The 17,938-nt window shown below is 38.1% G+C and overlaps 1 protein-coding gene across 4 annotated transcripts in view; it reads right to left on the reverse strand.

The window, feature by feature from the left end:
• The window catches only part of ARL5B (ARF like GTPase 5B), a 45,488-nt gene that overhangs the window by 24,444 nt on the left and 3,106 nt on the right, over positions 1-17,938 (reverse strand). The window contains exons 1-5 of one of the 4 annotated variants that reach the window (XR_014028447.1): positions 15,092-15,540; positions 13,897-13,957; positions 11,077-11,224; positions 9,901-9,984; positions 8,226-8,377 (exon numbers count right to left, since the gene is read on the reverse strand). Coding sequence is in view for 2 of the 4 variants with exons in the window: in XM_081343530.1 (XP_081199656.1) it covers positions 7,300-7,348; positions 8,226-8,377; positions 9,901-9,984; positions 11,077-11,224; positions 13,897-13,957 (494 nt within the window). In the remaining 2 variants the exon portion in view is untranslated. Of the gene's footprint in view, positions 1-3,641; positions 7,349-8,225; positions 8,378-9,900; positions 9,985-11,076; positions 11,225-13,896; positions 13,958-15,091; positions 15,541-17,938 lie in introns of those variants that run through there. The other 3 variants (XM_081343530.1, XM_081343529.1, XR_014028446.1) reach the window with 3 other exon arrangements.

Raw genomic sequence — 17,938 nt, forward strand, 5'->3', positions numbered from 1 at the left:
TGCCATAAGATTAGTATTTCCGATTTGTTCACAACTTTTGTATTAAACAGATGAAGAAGGAAAGTAACGTGTTTGCAGGTGTTTGATACCAGAACCAGATTATATCCAAACCACCTTTTTATTCCAAAAGTCACAAAGGTTTCTCACTGAGGATCTTTACATTATCCAATTCCTGGTCCTCTTAGCATGAGATTTCAGAGACTAAACCCAAATCCACTGCACTTAAAGTATGTGATCTCTTCTAAATTATATTCTTTACATTCTTTTTTTTTAAAAAAAAGTAAGAATATTTAAAATTCAACATGAAAAATTAATTAAAAGGTGGGGAGAATGCCCCAAGGGTGCTAGCCAGCCCCAAATCTGTGTGATCCTTTGCAAGTCTCAAGCAAAATGGAAGAGCCAAGTCTTAAGATATTTTTGAATGGTCAGGAAACTGGGGCCTATCCTGCCTCTGGGGGCAGAATATTCCAAAGGGCAGGGGGCAATAGTAGAAAAAGTTCTCTTTAACTGACAGGGTCTGCAACATATCTTTCCTACCTGACTGGATGGATAGGCTGATGAGTTCCAAAGGCAACCTGACACCATCTCATCTAGGACTTTAAAGGTCATAACTGACTCCTTGAATTGGACCTAGAAGTAAACATCCAATGCAGCTCATGCAGCAAAGGTTGGCCCGGACCATTCTTTGGGTAGCAAAGATTGCTCACATAGCCACATTTTCAGAGTTCTCAAGTAGAAAATCTCATTTAAAAAGAAAAAATGCTGATACTGTAGTTGTTTTGGGTGCAGAGTATTGAATAATTAAAAGCTACCAATTAATGCTAGTAGACATTTATTATATTTGAAATCAAGAGTATAGAGAAAGGATGTGAAGACTCTTTCTCTTGCCTATTTATCATCATTTGTCCAAGTGGTCAAGTAGAGTTCATAAATGTCAAAAGATGACTCGGTCTTCAACATTGTCTTTAACACATTGTCCATTTACAGCTGGGATTGGCAGCCTCTGGCTTTTAACATAATTTCAAGAGCTCCTGTATTACAATGAGTCATTTTAAACTTTTGGCACACATAATCAAATATTGCTTTCTGGATCTTTGATCTTGTGGTATTTTGGATGATATACAAACATTACCTTATAATGAAATATATAGAGTAGGGCAAGTTGAATTTGTCTCAAGAAATCTTTTGTGCTGTAGAGACATGTCTTACTGAAAAAATAACAAAAATGCTTTACATCAACTGACTGCCTTCCTTTACTATTTGCAAAGATGTATTTTTGCCCAGGTGTCTTGCATTTCCTCAGAAGCTTGGAGTAATTGATGGGAAGCTTCAGAAGGTGCTTGTTTTATAAAAGCTTCTTTTAGGTCATGAATATCACAGAAGGCTTTAGAGCAGGGTAATAGAATACTAGTATTTCACTCTTTAACAACAAGGAACCCACATTATTTCATGATATCACTCAAATGAAATATTGCCATTGATCGAAAGTCAGTTTGGTTGAGCAAAGCTCCCTTCAAAGGTCTACAAATCCAAAATGATGGCAACACTCCATAGGCAGATTTAGTTGTGCAGTAACATAAAACAACACAATCACATTGAAAAATAGCTCTTCAAATATTTGATGAGATGTCTATGATTGAAAACTTTATACATTCTGGAGTTCTTCACCATACTTGCCCCTCTAAGGCATTATGCACATTTCTGTTAGGATGGTGAATTCACCTTTGGCAGCATCACAGATACATAGCTGGTAATTTAGGATTAAAACGTTTTCAGTTGGGTTGCACTCTTAAAGGAAGAGGTATAACGACTATATTCTGTAGAATCTCATGACTATAGCAACTAGCTGTATCATTTGTTATAGGCCAAAGAAATACATGACCTTTGAACATTATTAAAGTGAGGTACCATTTTACCAACCATGGCCAATAGTGAAAGAATCTGAATGGCTAATAATACTCCTAGCAGAATATTAAGTGACTAAAAACTATTGGACCTGCATAATAGCATCACATTTAGTCTTAAGATTCTCTTCTGAGCACTTGTTATCTAAAGCAACTACCATGGTTTATATTTTCAAAAAGTTCTGATTTAAAAGAATTGGTGAAATTGGGATTTTTATTTATCTCCAATAAGATGATTGTCTACAGGTAGGTTTTTTCCATCAAATACAGAAAAGAATTGTTATCTTTGCCACTTATTTTCTCCAAAATTGCACTTTCAAAGGTTAGATAGATGACATCTCAAGATAAAAATGAACAGTCTGTACATACTCTTGATACAGAACTTGTTGGTTATGCATAATGGGAACATATTATCCATGTGGATTTAGATATATAGGAGTATTAAGTATGCTATAGGGAGATATGGCATTCAGAATATGATCCTACTAGAAACAAAAGTTTCACAATATCCATTAAGTACAAATTAAAACATTACGTATTTCCTTTTCATTAGGAAAAAAGGTACATGACTTAATTCCCGCCTGAATAAACTAATCCCTTCCATAGTTAAAACCTCTCGTCTTCCTAAATAAGGCTAGAAATTTATCTTACCTCTATCAGGCAACACATTAAAACCTGAGGACTACTTAACAAGTTGATTTGACTTTTCGACAATTTTTAATGTCAGCTGTGTGCTTTAAGTATTTCATTTTTCTATGAAATTAATATGATCAAGATAAATTTGTATGCATGTTCAGATAAGCTCCCTTCAACAGAAATTTTGTATACTTCCTTAACTTACTCTTGAAAATGACAAACTTACCTGAAGCATATAATCAGGGTAAATTCAAAAGGCTATACAGTACTCATTCAGATCTGTTACAATTTCTTTTTTCTAGTTTAATTTGTGTAAGGTAAAGGTAAAGGTTCCCCCGCACATGCGTGCTAGTCGTTTCTGACTCTAGGGGCCGGTGCTCATCTCCGTTTCAAAGCCGAAGAGCCAGCACTTGTCCGAGGGCATCTTTGTGGTCATATGGCCGGCATGACTAGACGCCAAAGGCACACGGAACGCTGTTACCTTCCCACCGGAGTGGTTCCTATTTTTCTACTTGCATTTTTATGTGCTTTCGAACTGCTAGGTTGGCAGAAGCTGGGACGAGTAACAGGTGCTCACTCTGCTATGCGGCACTCGGGATTCAACCTGTCAAACTGCCAACCTTCAGATCGACAAGCTCAGCGTCCTAACCCACTGAGCCACCGTGTCCCTTATTAATTTGTGTGCATGATTGTAAAAAAAAGTTCCCACAATAGTTTTTCCCCCTTCTAATCTGCTAGGACAAGAAACACTTCTATAATTTGATATTTACATAATAGGAAGTCTTTCTTGCTAGCACAGGAATTAAGAGCTAACCACAAAAACCCAACTGCTACCGGAAATATAACATAAGGGATAACATTTCAAAAGTACTAAGTAAATCTCCTTTATCAAATTACCGAACTAATGTTGGTGATGTGCAGAATTATTTTTGCCACATGACTGTGGGGGGAGTGAAGAGGGTGGTATTAACCGATTTTATGAGTCCTCAGTGCTGACAAATTCTCTGGATGCTCGTTTGCTAAAGGACAAACAACTTTAATAAATAAGACCAACAAAGTAGTCCGTAGCACCTAAATATGTATTTTCATTTTTTATTTCAGTACAAGTTCAGTGAATTTTGGAACTGAACCAACTGCTCATTACAGAAATGCAAAACGTAATATATCCAAATTTAAGAAATAAAATCCATGGTCACGATTCAGAGAACCAACCGTACTTGCATGCAAAAGGTGGGTACAAACACAGTAAGAGTGGTTGTCAAGAATGAAACTTTGGCAGCTATGGCACCTCTTCATTTCAACTTGCCATTAAAGTAAGGGGGAGGGTGTTGCTTTAGAATGGGTTAGATGGATTCTACGATTCTGCTGAAGTCTGTGAGAGCCTGAAACCTTTCCGAGGACCCTGCAGCAGGTGTGGAGAAGAAGCAGACGGTTCCTCTCCACACCTGCTGCAGGGTCCTTGGAAAGGTTTCAGGCTCTCATGGTCTTCAGTGGAATCCTACAGGTTTTATTTCTCCATTTAATCCATTCTAAAGCAACACCTCCCCCCTTACTCTAATAGCAAGCTGAAATGAAGAGGCACATAGCTGCCAAAGTTTCATTCTTGACAGTGGTGTTTTATTGGCCAATCAGCCTCTCTCATTCTTGCCCCACCACAATATTGCGTTCCCAGCAGTTTTTCTACAACACAAAGGGTTTTACATGACCACGCAATTTAATTCACCTCAACATAATTACAGCCCAATGCCATGCTCACCATTTAATATAAAAGTGATAAAACCTTATGACCATATGAAATGATAATACCAAAATGGGCCAGCTTTTCCAAATTCCACACCATAAAAGAGCCGAGATTTAAAAACATACTGCTTTCCTCTATGAAAAAAATGGTATCTTTTCAGTTACTGTGGGGATCATAAATGGAGTCAAAGGAAGAATGAAAATGATCTGTTATGATATATTATCTCGCTTAAACCTTCCTTTCAAATGATCATATATCTTCACATAGGACACAAGCAGGGCAAAGAATTAGAAGAACCATGGATCAGAAATTGTTAAAACTCTCTTGGACTCATCTTGGACTTGAGAGAATCACAGTGAGATAGTGGAACAGATGTTCCCAAAACATCCCAACTCTAACACATCTCTAGTTTGTAAACAATTAATAGATGATGAGACACATCTATCCAGGGATTCAAAAACCGTATTGGCCTCAAGTAAGAAACCATCCATCAATTGTTATTCTATAGATTATTATTGTTCCTATTCAAGCTCTATCTGTACCTTCAAGTTATGGAATTTGGGTTATTAAAAGGTACAGTAGAACAATTTGTAGTTGACAACATCAAAAGGATGAACAGAATTAAGGGGATAGATATATAACTAAATTTCAATTAAGAGTTCCTTTGAAATTAGATTTAAAGATATTTTCTCCAGAGAAATGTGTAATGGGATAAATACCAGGAATAAGCAAAGCAAAATTATGGAGAAGCAACAGTTCTTATTTTAATGAAAGGTAACTCGGTTATTAAATGAATACACATGTGCATGTTACTGCATGCACATGTCCATGTATGAGTATGCTGAGTTTACCGCATACATGCTACTGGGACAAATCTGAAATAAATAATAATAAATAATAATAAATAACCCCAGTTTTCTTGCTTGCTTATTTGCTTCATAACTATCACAGTGGCTGGTAAATGTAATTTCAGTTAATAATTGAAATGAATAAGTAGCCTTTTCCAAAAGTGAGTTTTAAAGCTAAATGACCCATTTGATACCCTTTTTTAAAATGCTCTTAGAAAATTTAATGGAATGGAAAAATGCCCTCCAGAAGAAATGGTAGAATTAACTGTTCACTTGGCTGATCTCAGAAAACTAAATTGGTTCAGGTTACAAGGAAGGAGATGACATACCATTTCAGTAGTAACCAAGAAAACTACCTGGATATATCTATAAAATCACAAGAGTTGACTTCTGTGTCTCAAACATTTGCTTCTCATTTTCTTCTGATACAAAATGAGGCTTCAAGAAATACTGTGCCTTCTAAAACAGGGGTCCCCAACCTCCAGTCCATGGACTGGTACTGGGCCCCGGTATGCCAGCAACCAGTCTGCACAAACAAGCAAAGCCCCATCCACGGGATGCAGGCAGCACACAGAACCACACATTCTCCGGTCCACGGAAAAACCTCTCTCCATGGAACTGGTCCCTGGTGTCCAAAAGGTTGGGGACCTGTGTTCTAAAAGATTGTTTCCTCATGAAGATACAGTCCTCTTTAAACTATAGCACACATTTCTTTTGTATTAAGTCAAAATGAGTTCTCTATTCAGGCTTTCATGTACAGAATATGCTGAATTGAAAAGTTTACCTTTGAAGTTTTTAGATACATCAAAATCAGTGTCTGATTTTGAGAAGCATAATCACAAGTATCATGATGCAACTGGCAGAAATGTCATAATTTGCATCACTTCCTGACATTATTGGGGCTTGTAACTGTATACTTAAATATACTGGCCTTTCCCAGCCTAGCCATTTCTAGATGTATTATAGATTTCAACTTTTTAAACCATAAACTGCCTCTGTGATCATAGCAAGGAGATCAAGGAGGGTCCACAATCAGTTTCGATGTCACATGACAGCACCAGCATTACTACATATCAAAAAATTCTTCTTTATAAGAAACAGACACCTTTGAGTTTTAAAACTACTACATAATACTGTTAGTGGGACATTTACAGTAACTGTCCATGAAAACACAAGCCATTCACATAGTCTATACAAAATAAGACACTGATATGTAGTACGAGTTCTAATTCTGGAAGAAAATCACATTAATAATTCAGCTTTCTATAAGAAAAGGTCATGGGCCAATTTGCACAGAATAGAATTAATTTCAAGCATACTTTCTAATTTTCTTCAATGAATAATTAGCAGTTACTTTTTCAAACTTATTATTTCATACATTATTCACATCATTCAAAGAATTTAATTCTGCTAATCAATAATTTGAATCCAATTAAAGGGTCACATTGACTCATAGCACAGAATCCTGAAGTGTTTGAGATGACATGTACTATCATTTGATAAACAGATCTCTACTTATACTGGAATAGTTTTCTCTGTTAAATATGCATTGCTAAAACACAGTGCAGTACAATTAGCCCTCCTGAATAACATGACTTTTTCTATAATCATTTTATCAAAATCCTCAATATATAAAATATTTATAGCATACGCTTTAAGAAAAAAGTGTATACTTTCTCAGGCAAAAATATAATGGTAAAAGGCAACAGATTGATAGCAAATAAATAATCCTTTCAGTGTTGGAGAATTCCAGTCATGTGTACTGACACTGGAATTCCCATCCCCTGGAAATCTACTGACTTTAAAATCTATAATCCTGGAAGTCTTAAAGCTTAATGTTGTAGCATAAAACAAAAAGGGAAGCAAATTGACCAATGCTACAGGATATTAAGCTGGAAGAAGGAACCTTTTCAACTGCGAATTTGGTTATACAAGCATAGTTCTTTAGCTTATGTTGTAGGAGAACAGTTTATCCATCAAGACTAGTGCATTTTAAAAACGTTTAAAAAATACTCTGAGTTTTGACTAGCTGCACTTGATTCAAGTGTTGCTTGTTGTGGAGGTCTCAAATGGTTTTTTTTTCCTTTTTAAATTAAACCTGTTGCTACACTAAGCAGACAAGCAAAAAAGGGTAGTCCATGGGAAAATTCACATTTCCAATCCAGAGGAATTATCTTACTCCAATTCGGGAAGTCATCCATTCCAGCCCTTGGCACAATCTGGGAGAAAAGAATAAAACTCAAGTCTTAACAAATATTTATTTGTTAATCATTGTAGCACTAGTAGTCTCCATTAAGAGATCATTATTTAAAGGCAAAATGTCAAGAACCTAAACAAAATGCATTGGTTTCTTCTGATGTTTGCCTTGAATCCAGATCTTTCCATAGCTTTCGCTATTACTGCCTTGGAAATTAACTGGAGGAAGGGAGGAGAGAGGGAAGGAAGGAAGGAAGGCAGGCAGGCAGGCAGGCAGGCAGGCATTAACATTTGTACCACTTTAGCATTTTGCCACCCAGTCTGCTCTAGGCCAAGCCCAGGCACAATAACATAATGATTTTAGTTAAAGAAAAAAAGCAGAAGTCTATCTGGACATTATGTCAAAGTTCCCTAATCTAGGTTTCTTCAATTAACAAATACTCCTGAACAGAAAAATCTTGAACTTGTGAAACTGTTTAAAGATAGTGAACAATAGCTGAGTCTACTACAGCTCATTTTAATATACCTGCCTTCTATCCAGTGACCCCAAATTTAGAATTATCCTGTGGTATATTACACACATTTCCATTCTGCCCTATAGTAAAAAGTATTTGATTTGAAATATCTGATTAAGTAGGAAAGAGTTAATAAAGCAAACTGCTGAGTGATTTCAAAGCTTTTTGAAAATTACTCAGTGAAATATTCACAAATATGTTCATGTTTTCTTATTTAGTTTAAGCTGTAAGAAACTAATGGCATTATAATCATTCTTTTTATTAACAATTTCCTTAATTGAGAAGCTAGTATTAATAATGTATTTAGAAATATTTACATAACTTTAATAAGAAATATAGAAATTGTAAGTATCTCTAAAGTAAAATATTTTATTATGATACTTACCCTTCTCCTGTTAATGCACAGCAGGACTGAATATGCCATGGGTGATCCTTTATAGAACTAAGGGTTAGATACTTGGAAATTTCAGCTGCAGTCATACAACCCTTCATATCTTGCTTATTTGCAAAAATGAGTACGGCAGCTTTTTGTAAATCCTGTAAATTGCAATATTTAGATAACTTGGATAACCATGATGCTACTTTCTACACACACACACACACACACACACACACACACATTTATTTATTTTTTATTCATTCATTCATTCATTCATTCATTCATTTAATTGATTTTATATACCGCCCTATTCCCGAAGGACTAAGGGCGGTTTACAGGGCGAGTTAAAACAATACAAATAAGTATACTTTAAAATAGAATTAAATAAGACTAGCCCACAATTAAACAAATTAAAATTAAAATTAAATTAAAATTACATTAAAACCCCCTCAGTCCAGGCCAGCAAGATCAAACAACCAAGTTTTAGGGTCCCGGCGAAACGAGCGAAGGTCTGGGGCAGTCCGAAGTTCTACCAGCAGTTCATTCCATAGGGCAGGCGCGCCCACAGAGAATGCCCTCTCCCTTGGAACCATCCGTCGGCATTCCCTAACCGGCGGAACCCTAAGAAGGCCCTCCCTGTGGGAGCGCACAGGACGCTGGGAGGCTGATGCTGGCAGCAGGTGCTCCCTGAGATAATCCGGACCCATGCCATTTAGGGCTTTATAGGTCATCACCAGCACCTTGAATCTCACCCGGAAGAGAATTGGAAGCCAATGCAGCTCGCGGAGAAGAGGTGTTACATGAGAGTATCGGGAAACTCCCATTACTACTCGCGCAGCTGCATTTTGCACCAGCTGAAGCCTCCGAGTGGTCCTCAAGGGCAGCCCCATGTAGAGAGCGTTGCAGTAGTCTAACCGGGAGGTAACGAGCGCATGAGTGACTGTGCGTAGGGCATCTCGGTCCAAATAGGGTCGCAACTGGTGCACCAGGCGAATCTGGGCAAAAGCCCCCCTGATCACAGCTCCTATATGATCTTCCAAACTGAGCCGTGAATCCAGGAGAACGCCCAGTTATGAGCCCTATCAACGGGGGGGGGGGGTAACACCCCATCTCCCATCATTAATGATGGACAAAAATGATTCACCCGAGATGCCGGTATGTACAGCCAATTCTCACAATTCCTTTTACACAAGGTGGTGATGCATTTCCCTGATGCCAGAAAGGGACACTCTTTTTTTAGACAGTACTGCACAACGACAGGTAAGTTTAACAAACATCTAGTCAACACCTTAAAATATGAAATTTTAGCCATTTTCGAAGTTTGTCTCCCCATCAATGGAAAGTACTTCTCCATTGCTGGACCTCATAATTTTTTGCCAATGAAATACTTTCTTCTTCCCAGAAGGCTGTTTCAGAGATTTGTCAAACTTTCCGAAATAACTGAGATATAAAACGGGAACTCTTGTTCTGCACTAGTTGGCAGGTTCTGCCATCCATTTTTACAGCACTTAAGATCCAAACTAAAGTTGACATTCCAGGAATATCCAAACTAGGATAATGCTGATTTCAAATACATCCATAGAATTTTCTCAGCAACAATCCTCCTTTGGAGATTTTTATTTACTCCTTGATATAAATCCTGGAAATTCATAAAGAATACAGTCAAGACTAAATGAAATACCTCATGGGCCAACATTCGGTAGAGTTCTTCTTTTGTGACAGACAACCTCTCACGATCAATGCTGTCCACTACAAGGATTATAAACTGTGGAAAGACGAAGAGTTGAAGAAAGAACTGAAGAAATATGTTGTAAAACAGGCAGTATCCCAGAAGATGAAATTCTTCATGTATGTGCAACTGCATAAGTCTGTTGCACAAACAAGAGCACCATAGCTTCTTTTTCTACTCTTTCTTAAGTTCCTGCTCCTCTCTGAAGCAAATGGCAACAGGAGCAGGGACAATCAAAGCATTTAGCATTGAAACTCTCTAGAAATAACTTTTTGTTTTCCATTTCAGGATTTTCAGAGATCAATACCATGTGGTACTTCTCATGGCAAGTTCTTGGAAGTCTTAAAAACAAAGAGACTCCAAGCAAAGCCTTTTTCTATTACTGTCTTTCCAGGAATATCCTGCTTTAAAACTCATCTCAAGCACTTGCTATAGCATTGGGCAGAATGGAACCTTGGTACCAGCTGATGTATTTATAATAATGCCCTCCCGCTCTTTTTTAACAGAATCATCTCAAAGTGAGATGCAGTATTTATCCTTGTTAGGTTTTTCACACAAATCCCCAATACCATCAACATGAACAATCAGCATTGGGCATACACAAAGAACCAATCAGAGACTAGCCATCATTAACCTGTACCTGTTGCAAACCAGCTTGGCTAAAGGCCATTCAGAAGTCAGGACACCTAGCTATAAAGACAGGAACCCAGTTATTCCTTGTTTAGTTGTCTGTGATTACCTTGCCTCTGAAGATGCCACCAATGTCAAGAAATCTGTTCCCTAGACCAGGGGTCCCCAATCTAGGGGCTGGGGGCTACTATAGGCAATGGTCTATAGTGGTGGGCCAGTGCAGGTGCCGTCTCACTCACACAAGCAGCAGGCTCCAATGCTCGCAGCCGCACTTATAAATGAAGCTGTGTGCACGTCTGCCACCTGCCCCTCACAAAAAAATGCCCCCTCTTCCCTCTGCACCAGGCCACCAACCTGGAAAGGTTGAAGAACACTGCCCCGGACCATGGTCACAAACCTGAAGTTCAACATGCCCAACAGCTATTGGGTATGAAACAGTGCACCAAAATAGCCCTGATACCATAAAGGGGCAAAAATCATAGTAAAACAATCACCTACCTCTGTATTTGAATAATAGGTATTCCAGGATGATCTTAATGACTCTTGTCCACCAATATCCCACATAAGGAAATGTGTGTTTTTCACTACAATTTCTTCAACATTACTGCCTATGGTAGGAGATGTGTGAACCACCTCATTCATTAAGCTAAAAAGAAAGAGAAAAGATGGTCTGTTTAAAGAGATCTAAAATGCAGTTACCAGGAGACTGCCCAGAATGTTAACAACAACAACAACAACAACAACAACAACAACAACAACAACAACAACAACAACAATAATAATAATAATAATAATAATAATAATAATAATAATAATAATAATAATAATAATAGGGTTGGAAGAGACCTTGGAGGTCTTCTAGTCCAACCCCCTGCTCAGGCAGGAAACCCTATACTATTTCAGACAAAAAGTTGTCCAGTTTCTTCTTAAAAACTTCCAGTGTTGGGAGCATTCACAACTTACAGAGGCAGGTTGTTCCACTGATTAATTGTTCTAATTGTCAGGAAATTTCTCCTTAGTTCTAGATTGTTTCTCTCTTTGATTAATTTCCATCCTTGTCCTGCCTTCAGGTGCTTTGGAGAACAGCTTGACTCCCTCTTCTTTGTGGCAACCCCTGAGAAATTGGAACACTGCTACCATGTCACCCCTAGTCCTTCTCTTCATTAAACTAGACATACCCAATTCCAGCAACGGTTCTTTATATGTTTTAGCCTCCAGTCCCCCGATCATCTTTGTTTTTCTTTTCTGTACTCTTTCTAGAGTCTCAACATCTTTTTTACATCGTGGTGACCAAAACTGGATGCAGTATTCCAAGTGTAGCCTTACCAAGGCATTGTAGTGGTATTAACACTTCACGTGATGTTGATTTTAACCCTCTGTTAATGCAGTCTAGCACTGTGTTGGCTTCTTTTGGCAGCTGCAGCACACTGCTGGCTCATATTTAAGTGATTGTCCACTAGGACTCCGAGATCCCTCTTACAGTTACTACTATTGAACAAGGTATCACCTATACTGTACCTGTGCATTTGGTTTTTCTTGCCTAAATGTAGAACCTTAATTTTTTCATCATTGAATTTCATTTTGTTAGATAGCACCCAGTGTTCAAGTCTTTCAAGATCCTTCTATATCTTAAGCCTATCTTCTGGAGTGTTGGCTATTCCTGCCAGCTTGGTGTTGCCTGCATATCTGATGAATTCCCCATCTATCCCCTCATCCAAATCATTGATGAAGATGTTGAAGAGCACTGGGCCCAGAACAGAGCCCTGTGGCACCCCACTACACACTTCCCTCTGTGTAGATGCAGTTCCATTGAGGACCACATGCTGAGTATGGCCTATCAGCCAGCTACGAATCCATCTGGTGGTGATGCTGCCTAACCCACATTTTTCTATCTTATCAAGTAGTAGGTTATGATTTACTTTATCAAATGCCTTACTAAAGTCCAAGTAAATTACATCCACAGCATTCCTCTGGTTCACTAATTTTGTTAGTCCAATTTGGTCCACTAATGTTGATACAGTAATTCTGACCCAAAAGGTAGGGAGTGAGCACAATTTGTTCTCTTTCAAAAAAAAAAACACCCAAAAAACCTTTGGAGGGATTTTCATTATGTCTTTATATTTTGCTCAGTTTTGCTCATCACCCTTTGCAATGTGCTTTTTAACATATTTGCCATACACTAAATAAATATTGCTCACCAATTCTGGTATACCATTGTTCAAAGAAGTTTATAAAAGGAATGTGCAATAATTTGGAAATAAATTGTAAAAGGGGTTTATGAATGCAAATATAGCATCTCTATAGCTTTTTAAATCAATCATGAGTTTTTTTGGCATTGAACAGCTACTTTCAACAGCTGCCACGTGATCCTAGCTAGTTTAGAGTTGCAGACAACAGTTACATACATGCTCCATAGCAACATTGGATTCAAATATGAAATGTTTCAGAGCCTTTGTTTGTATCAATCAGAACATCTAGGCCATATGCTGAGTATCAATTATGATTACCAGATCTGTTGTCTGCAACCAAAAGTCAATCAGAATTGGAAGGGGTTATCAGCTCACATACAAAATCACATTGTCCTGTCAATGGAGGACTTTAGGTTCAGACAACAAAGTTACAAGATCCAGTTCTACTTTCTCCATTACACGGTGAGGGTGACGTCTAAGTTCAGTTACATTAGAAGTCTTAACATTGTGCCATATATGAAAATTTAACAGTGTAAGGTATCTTTTTAGGAAGGGCTAAATATAAGAAACTCTTTTTGATATTCTCTCACACGCTTATTCTCAGCATAAATGATTCAACAACATTTCCAGAATGTTCTGTTTCTGGACAGACTTCAATACTTGATCTTTGTGCTGACATCCAGCATATCAGTTACATGCCAGTGTCCTTTAGAACAACAAATTCTAATAAGCCATAAAGTCAATTGCAATATAGGAAAGAAATATTCCAAAGAAAATCATATAGGCCAGTATTATATCATATGTAAACTAAGTAGTACAAACTAAAACAGTAATAGGACAATTACTCTTTCACCAATGGCAATAAACTGGATTATCAATCAAGTTCTGATACGAAAGGATTACGGGAATTCTTAATATACTGGAAGAACTAAACCGAGTACTGTTTAAAATGTATACTCATACTGAAAAACACATTCAAGCTCTAAGATTATTATTTAGTATTCAGGAATTTAAAATATTTCTGTTTTTTGGAAGGTTTAGTTTTCAAAAATTTATTAATCTTGCAGAAATACTGCAACACTATTAGCTTCATGGATTGAAAGCTAGAAGTATATACTGAAATACTTACAATTGGTACAGAATTGTAGTCTTGCCAGCATTATCAAGTCCCACAATTATCACTTTGTGTTCTACAATGCATAAAAACAAGCAGTTGTAAAAATTATAACACTTATAAGTAATCTACCTATTAATTTAATATGCCCTACAGCTATCTTATTTCATTTATATGCCTCAATATTATATGTTTTCATTATAGAATAGTTTGAATTACTAGAAATTTGACTTAAAAGTGATGTCAGACAACTGTTTTCCGGCATAAAAGAGATTCTGTTCCTATATCATTTTTCCATACTTACCAAACACTTCCTCAAGTATCATTATTTCTTTAAAAAAATGAAGTCTAGGGGCATATATAGAAAAGCACAGTGTGTTTGTTGGACAACCTCAGTCTCCTAATGTTTGTTTTACAAATATCAACAGCTATATTGAAAGTTCTCTATTTACAACCATGTGTTTAGTTAGTCCTTTATTTACAACCATTCATTTAGTAGACGTTCAAAATTACAATAACCCTGAAAAAAGTGACTTATGACTCTCTCTGAACATGAATGTCATGACATCCCCATCGTCATAAGATTAAAATTCAGGCACTTGGCAAATATTTTGGCATACATGGTTACAATGTCCTAGAGTCACATGATCACCACTTACAACCTTTCTGCAAAGTCAGTGGGGAAAGCCAATTTTTTGCTTAACATTGTATGATTCGCTTAAAAATAGTATTGATGCACTTAACAACTGTAGTGAAAAAGGTTATAAAATTGGGCGCTATTCACTTAACAACTGCCTTGCTTAGCAATGTAAACTTTGATTCAATTGTAATCACAAGTTGAGGATTACCTGTAAAAATATTTTTAAAACAATCCCACTTACTACCAAGAAAAATAAACACAGAGCAAGGGTTCAGGAGCTTGAAACTACATCTCATGAAATATCTCAAGATCAAGGTTGTGAGTCATTATTAAATTGAGAAGTCTTTCAATTACAGTACATATGAAACTGTATCAGCTTAATGCAACAAATATTAGGAGACAGATAGCTAGCATCATAAAATCAATGTTATTATTTCACTTTTTCATTTCAATTCTTCCTAATAACTGAAATTATGGATCCACTCATAAAACAAGATTTTTAACCATGGATTGTTTACTAAAGTTGAATCTTGCTAACACACCATGCTAAATCAAAATAGAAGAACTCACATTTTATGTAGGTTGAAAACAAGCAAATCATATCATTGCTCCATGTTAACTAAGGTGCAGGTCAATCTTCTACTTGAAGCTATTACACAAGTCACCACAACCAAGGTTACTTTTGATTAATATCTTTGAGTGGCTTCTCATACCAGAATCACTACTGAATCTTCTGAAGAATACTGTCCTCTGATGATAAAATTGAGTGTGAGAAAGTTGTTTCTATCCCACTCTCTCAGATCTGTGGCCAACAACACAGGCTGAAGATGTTTCACACAGTTCAGGCAATCTTCCCCAGGAATATAAAACTTTTTAGAGTCAAAGGTCAAATTAGGCCTTTCTGTTAGATACTGAGGAGCATAACCCCAAAGGGGATAAGAGAAGAAAGAAAATTGTTATAATGCTAATTTGATTTTAAATTGATTGAATATAGCTATACTTATCAATACAGATTTGTAGTTTTTTTATCATGCTACTGTGGTTTGCACAGTGGTTTGACACGGTGGCTCAGTGGGTTAGGACGCTGAGCTTGTCGATCAGAAGATTGGCAGTTTGGCGGGTCGAATCCCGAGTGCCGCGTAACAGAGTGAGCGCCTGTTACTCGTCCCAGCTTCTGCCAACCTAGCAGTTCGAAAGCACGTAAAAATGCAAGTAGAAAAATAGGGACCACTATGGTAGGAAGGTAACAGCGTTCCGTGTGCCTTTGGCATCTAGTCATGTCGGCCACATGACCACGGAGACGTCCTCGGACAAGCACTGGCTCTTTGGCTTTGAAACGGAGATGAGCACCGGCCCCTAGAGTTGGAAACGACTAGCACGCATGTGCGGGGGAACCTTTACCTTACTGTGGTTTGCAGCAGAATGGCTGTATGCCTACATTCTCATTCTGTGTGTGTGTGTGTGTGTGTGTGTGTGTGTGTGATTTTGTGTGTGTGTGTGTGTGTGTGTGTGATTGTGTGTGTATTTCAATTAAAGAGATCAAAAGTTTATTCTCAAGTTCAATATAATGCTGCATTACCAACACTTAAAATGATTAACTACTGTAAGAGTATACAATCAATGTATAATTTGGCAGACAATATTTAGGTCTTTGGTTTATAAAATTTTAAAATTTCATAAACTTTGTCTCTAAAAACCATCTGGCAAAATATTTTTTTCCATTCATTAGAGATAAAAAAGACTGGTACATATACTTAAATATTGGCCACACTAATTTCAGGTATATAATACTGGAAGAGTGACTGGAAAAGTTCTTATATTTTTACATTTTAATATAGTAAAATTTCTCCCTAAGGAGCCAAGGCCAAAAGGCACAATAGAAGAAGCTTTCTTTTCAGTCCAGTTCTCTATTCCCCTTTGATTCAAAACCTAAACGTATCATCTACTCTTACCATCAATGACCTATGTCCCAAATATTTGACTACTTTAGATCTGTGTTTCACAATCTTAACTTTAAGTTGTGTAGAATTCAGTTCAGTATCAGTTAGTGAACTTTCACTCCTAGAACTCCTTAGCCAGCATGCATTTTAGCTAGGGAATTCTGGGAATTGAAGTCCACATAACTTAATATTGCTCAGGTGAGAAATGGTGTTCTGGTTTAATGTCTAAATGAGGAATACTGCACTAGCTAGCTGTTGATGGATTTGAAACTATCTTTTCCTGCCTAGCCACTCTTAGGATTGTTGGAGGAACAGGTGGGTGGAGAAAAGACAGAACATGTTATGACATTTCAGGATAAAACGCAGGTAATATAAAGGGGAAAGCCCCTCAGTCAAGCTCAGCAACATGAACGTGTTCCTAGCGCTATCTCAGCAACAATACAGAAAGGATTTGTCATTAGTTTTCTCCCACGTCCTCATCTGATCCATAGCTCTGGGATTCTCCTTTGCTTGTGGGCTCCCATCCCAGTCCACACCAGAGCCGATTTTACTTAGCCTTCTAAGCTTCGCCTTGGGCTGCAACCCATTCCAGGAGAGCCCCCCTCTATCTACTTTCCACCGGGATCGGCCTTCCCGCGGGACCCACCTCCTCTTTTGCTATAATATCCACGACCAAAGCCCAGTCTGCCTACTCGGATCCATATTGCCTCCCGGGTTCTTCCCCTTGCCATCGCCTCGCGGGAGCAGAGCTGCTGCTATGGCTTTCCTGCTCGATCTAGTCACTCACCCTGCGTACAGAACAGGCTCCACAGCTTGGCGAACAGGAGCCCCATCCCGGAACGGGAGCCGCGATCTCCAATAGACCTGGCGAAGCTCCTTCCTCCGTCCGGTATTCCCTATTCAACACCGCCGAAGAAGCAGGCGGGACCGAAACCACTTCGGCTCCGCCCTGGCCCCTCCCTCCAGCCACACAGGCAGCAAGCGGAGCCCCACCCCTCCTGCCTGCCTCAGAGCTGACGTCACTACGTCGGGGTCCGCGCAAGATGGTAAAGCCCCGAGACTTGAGATGACGCATAACGTTGCCCGAAGAGCGACACAGGGAAGTCTCTTCTTGACACTAAAGCTTCCATTTTAGCGCCGCCATCTGCCGGGCAACTGAAGATTGCAAGTGAGAGTCACTGTTCGTTTTGCCCCGCGCGTTCAACACACAACCGGAAATGCTAGAACATAATTTCAGCATGTACCGATTCCGGTCAGCGAGGCAGGATGAGGGCAGTGCTAACCCATAACGTCATCCCTGTCCTCGCTTTAAGTGGCTACGTCTTTTTTCACCGTTTAATATTCCTGGCGGGGAATGCATCCTCGTTCCAAAAGGAGAATATTGTTTTGGGATATTTGATTTCAAAAATCCAGTTAACAAAACTAAAAATTATCCTTACAGGGTTTTTTTCTCCTTTTTTTTTTAAAAAAATCTGAT

Source organism: Vipera berus (assembly GCF_964194415.1).
Source record: "Vipera berus genome assembly, chromosome: Z".
Classification (NCBI taxonomy): Eukaryota; Metazoa; Chordata; class Lepidosauria; order Squamata; family Viperidae; genus Vipera; species Vipera berus.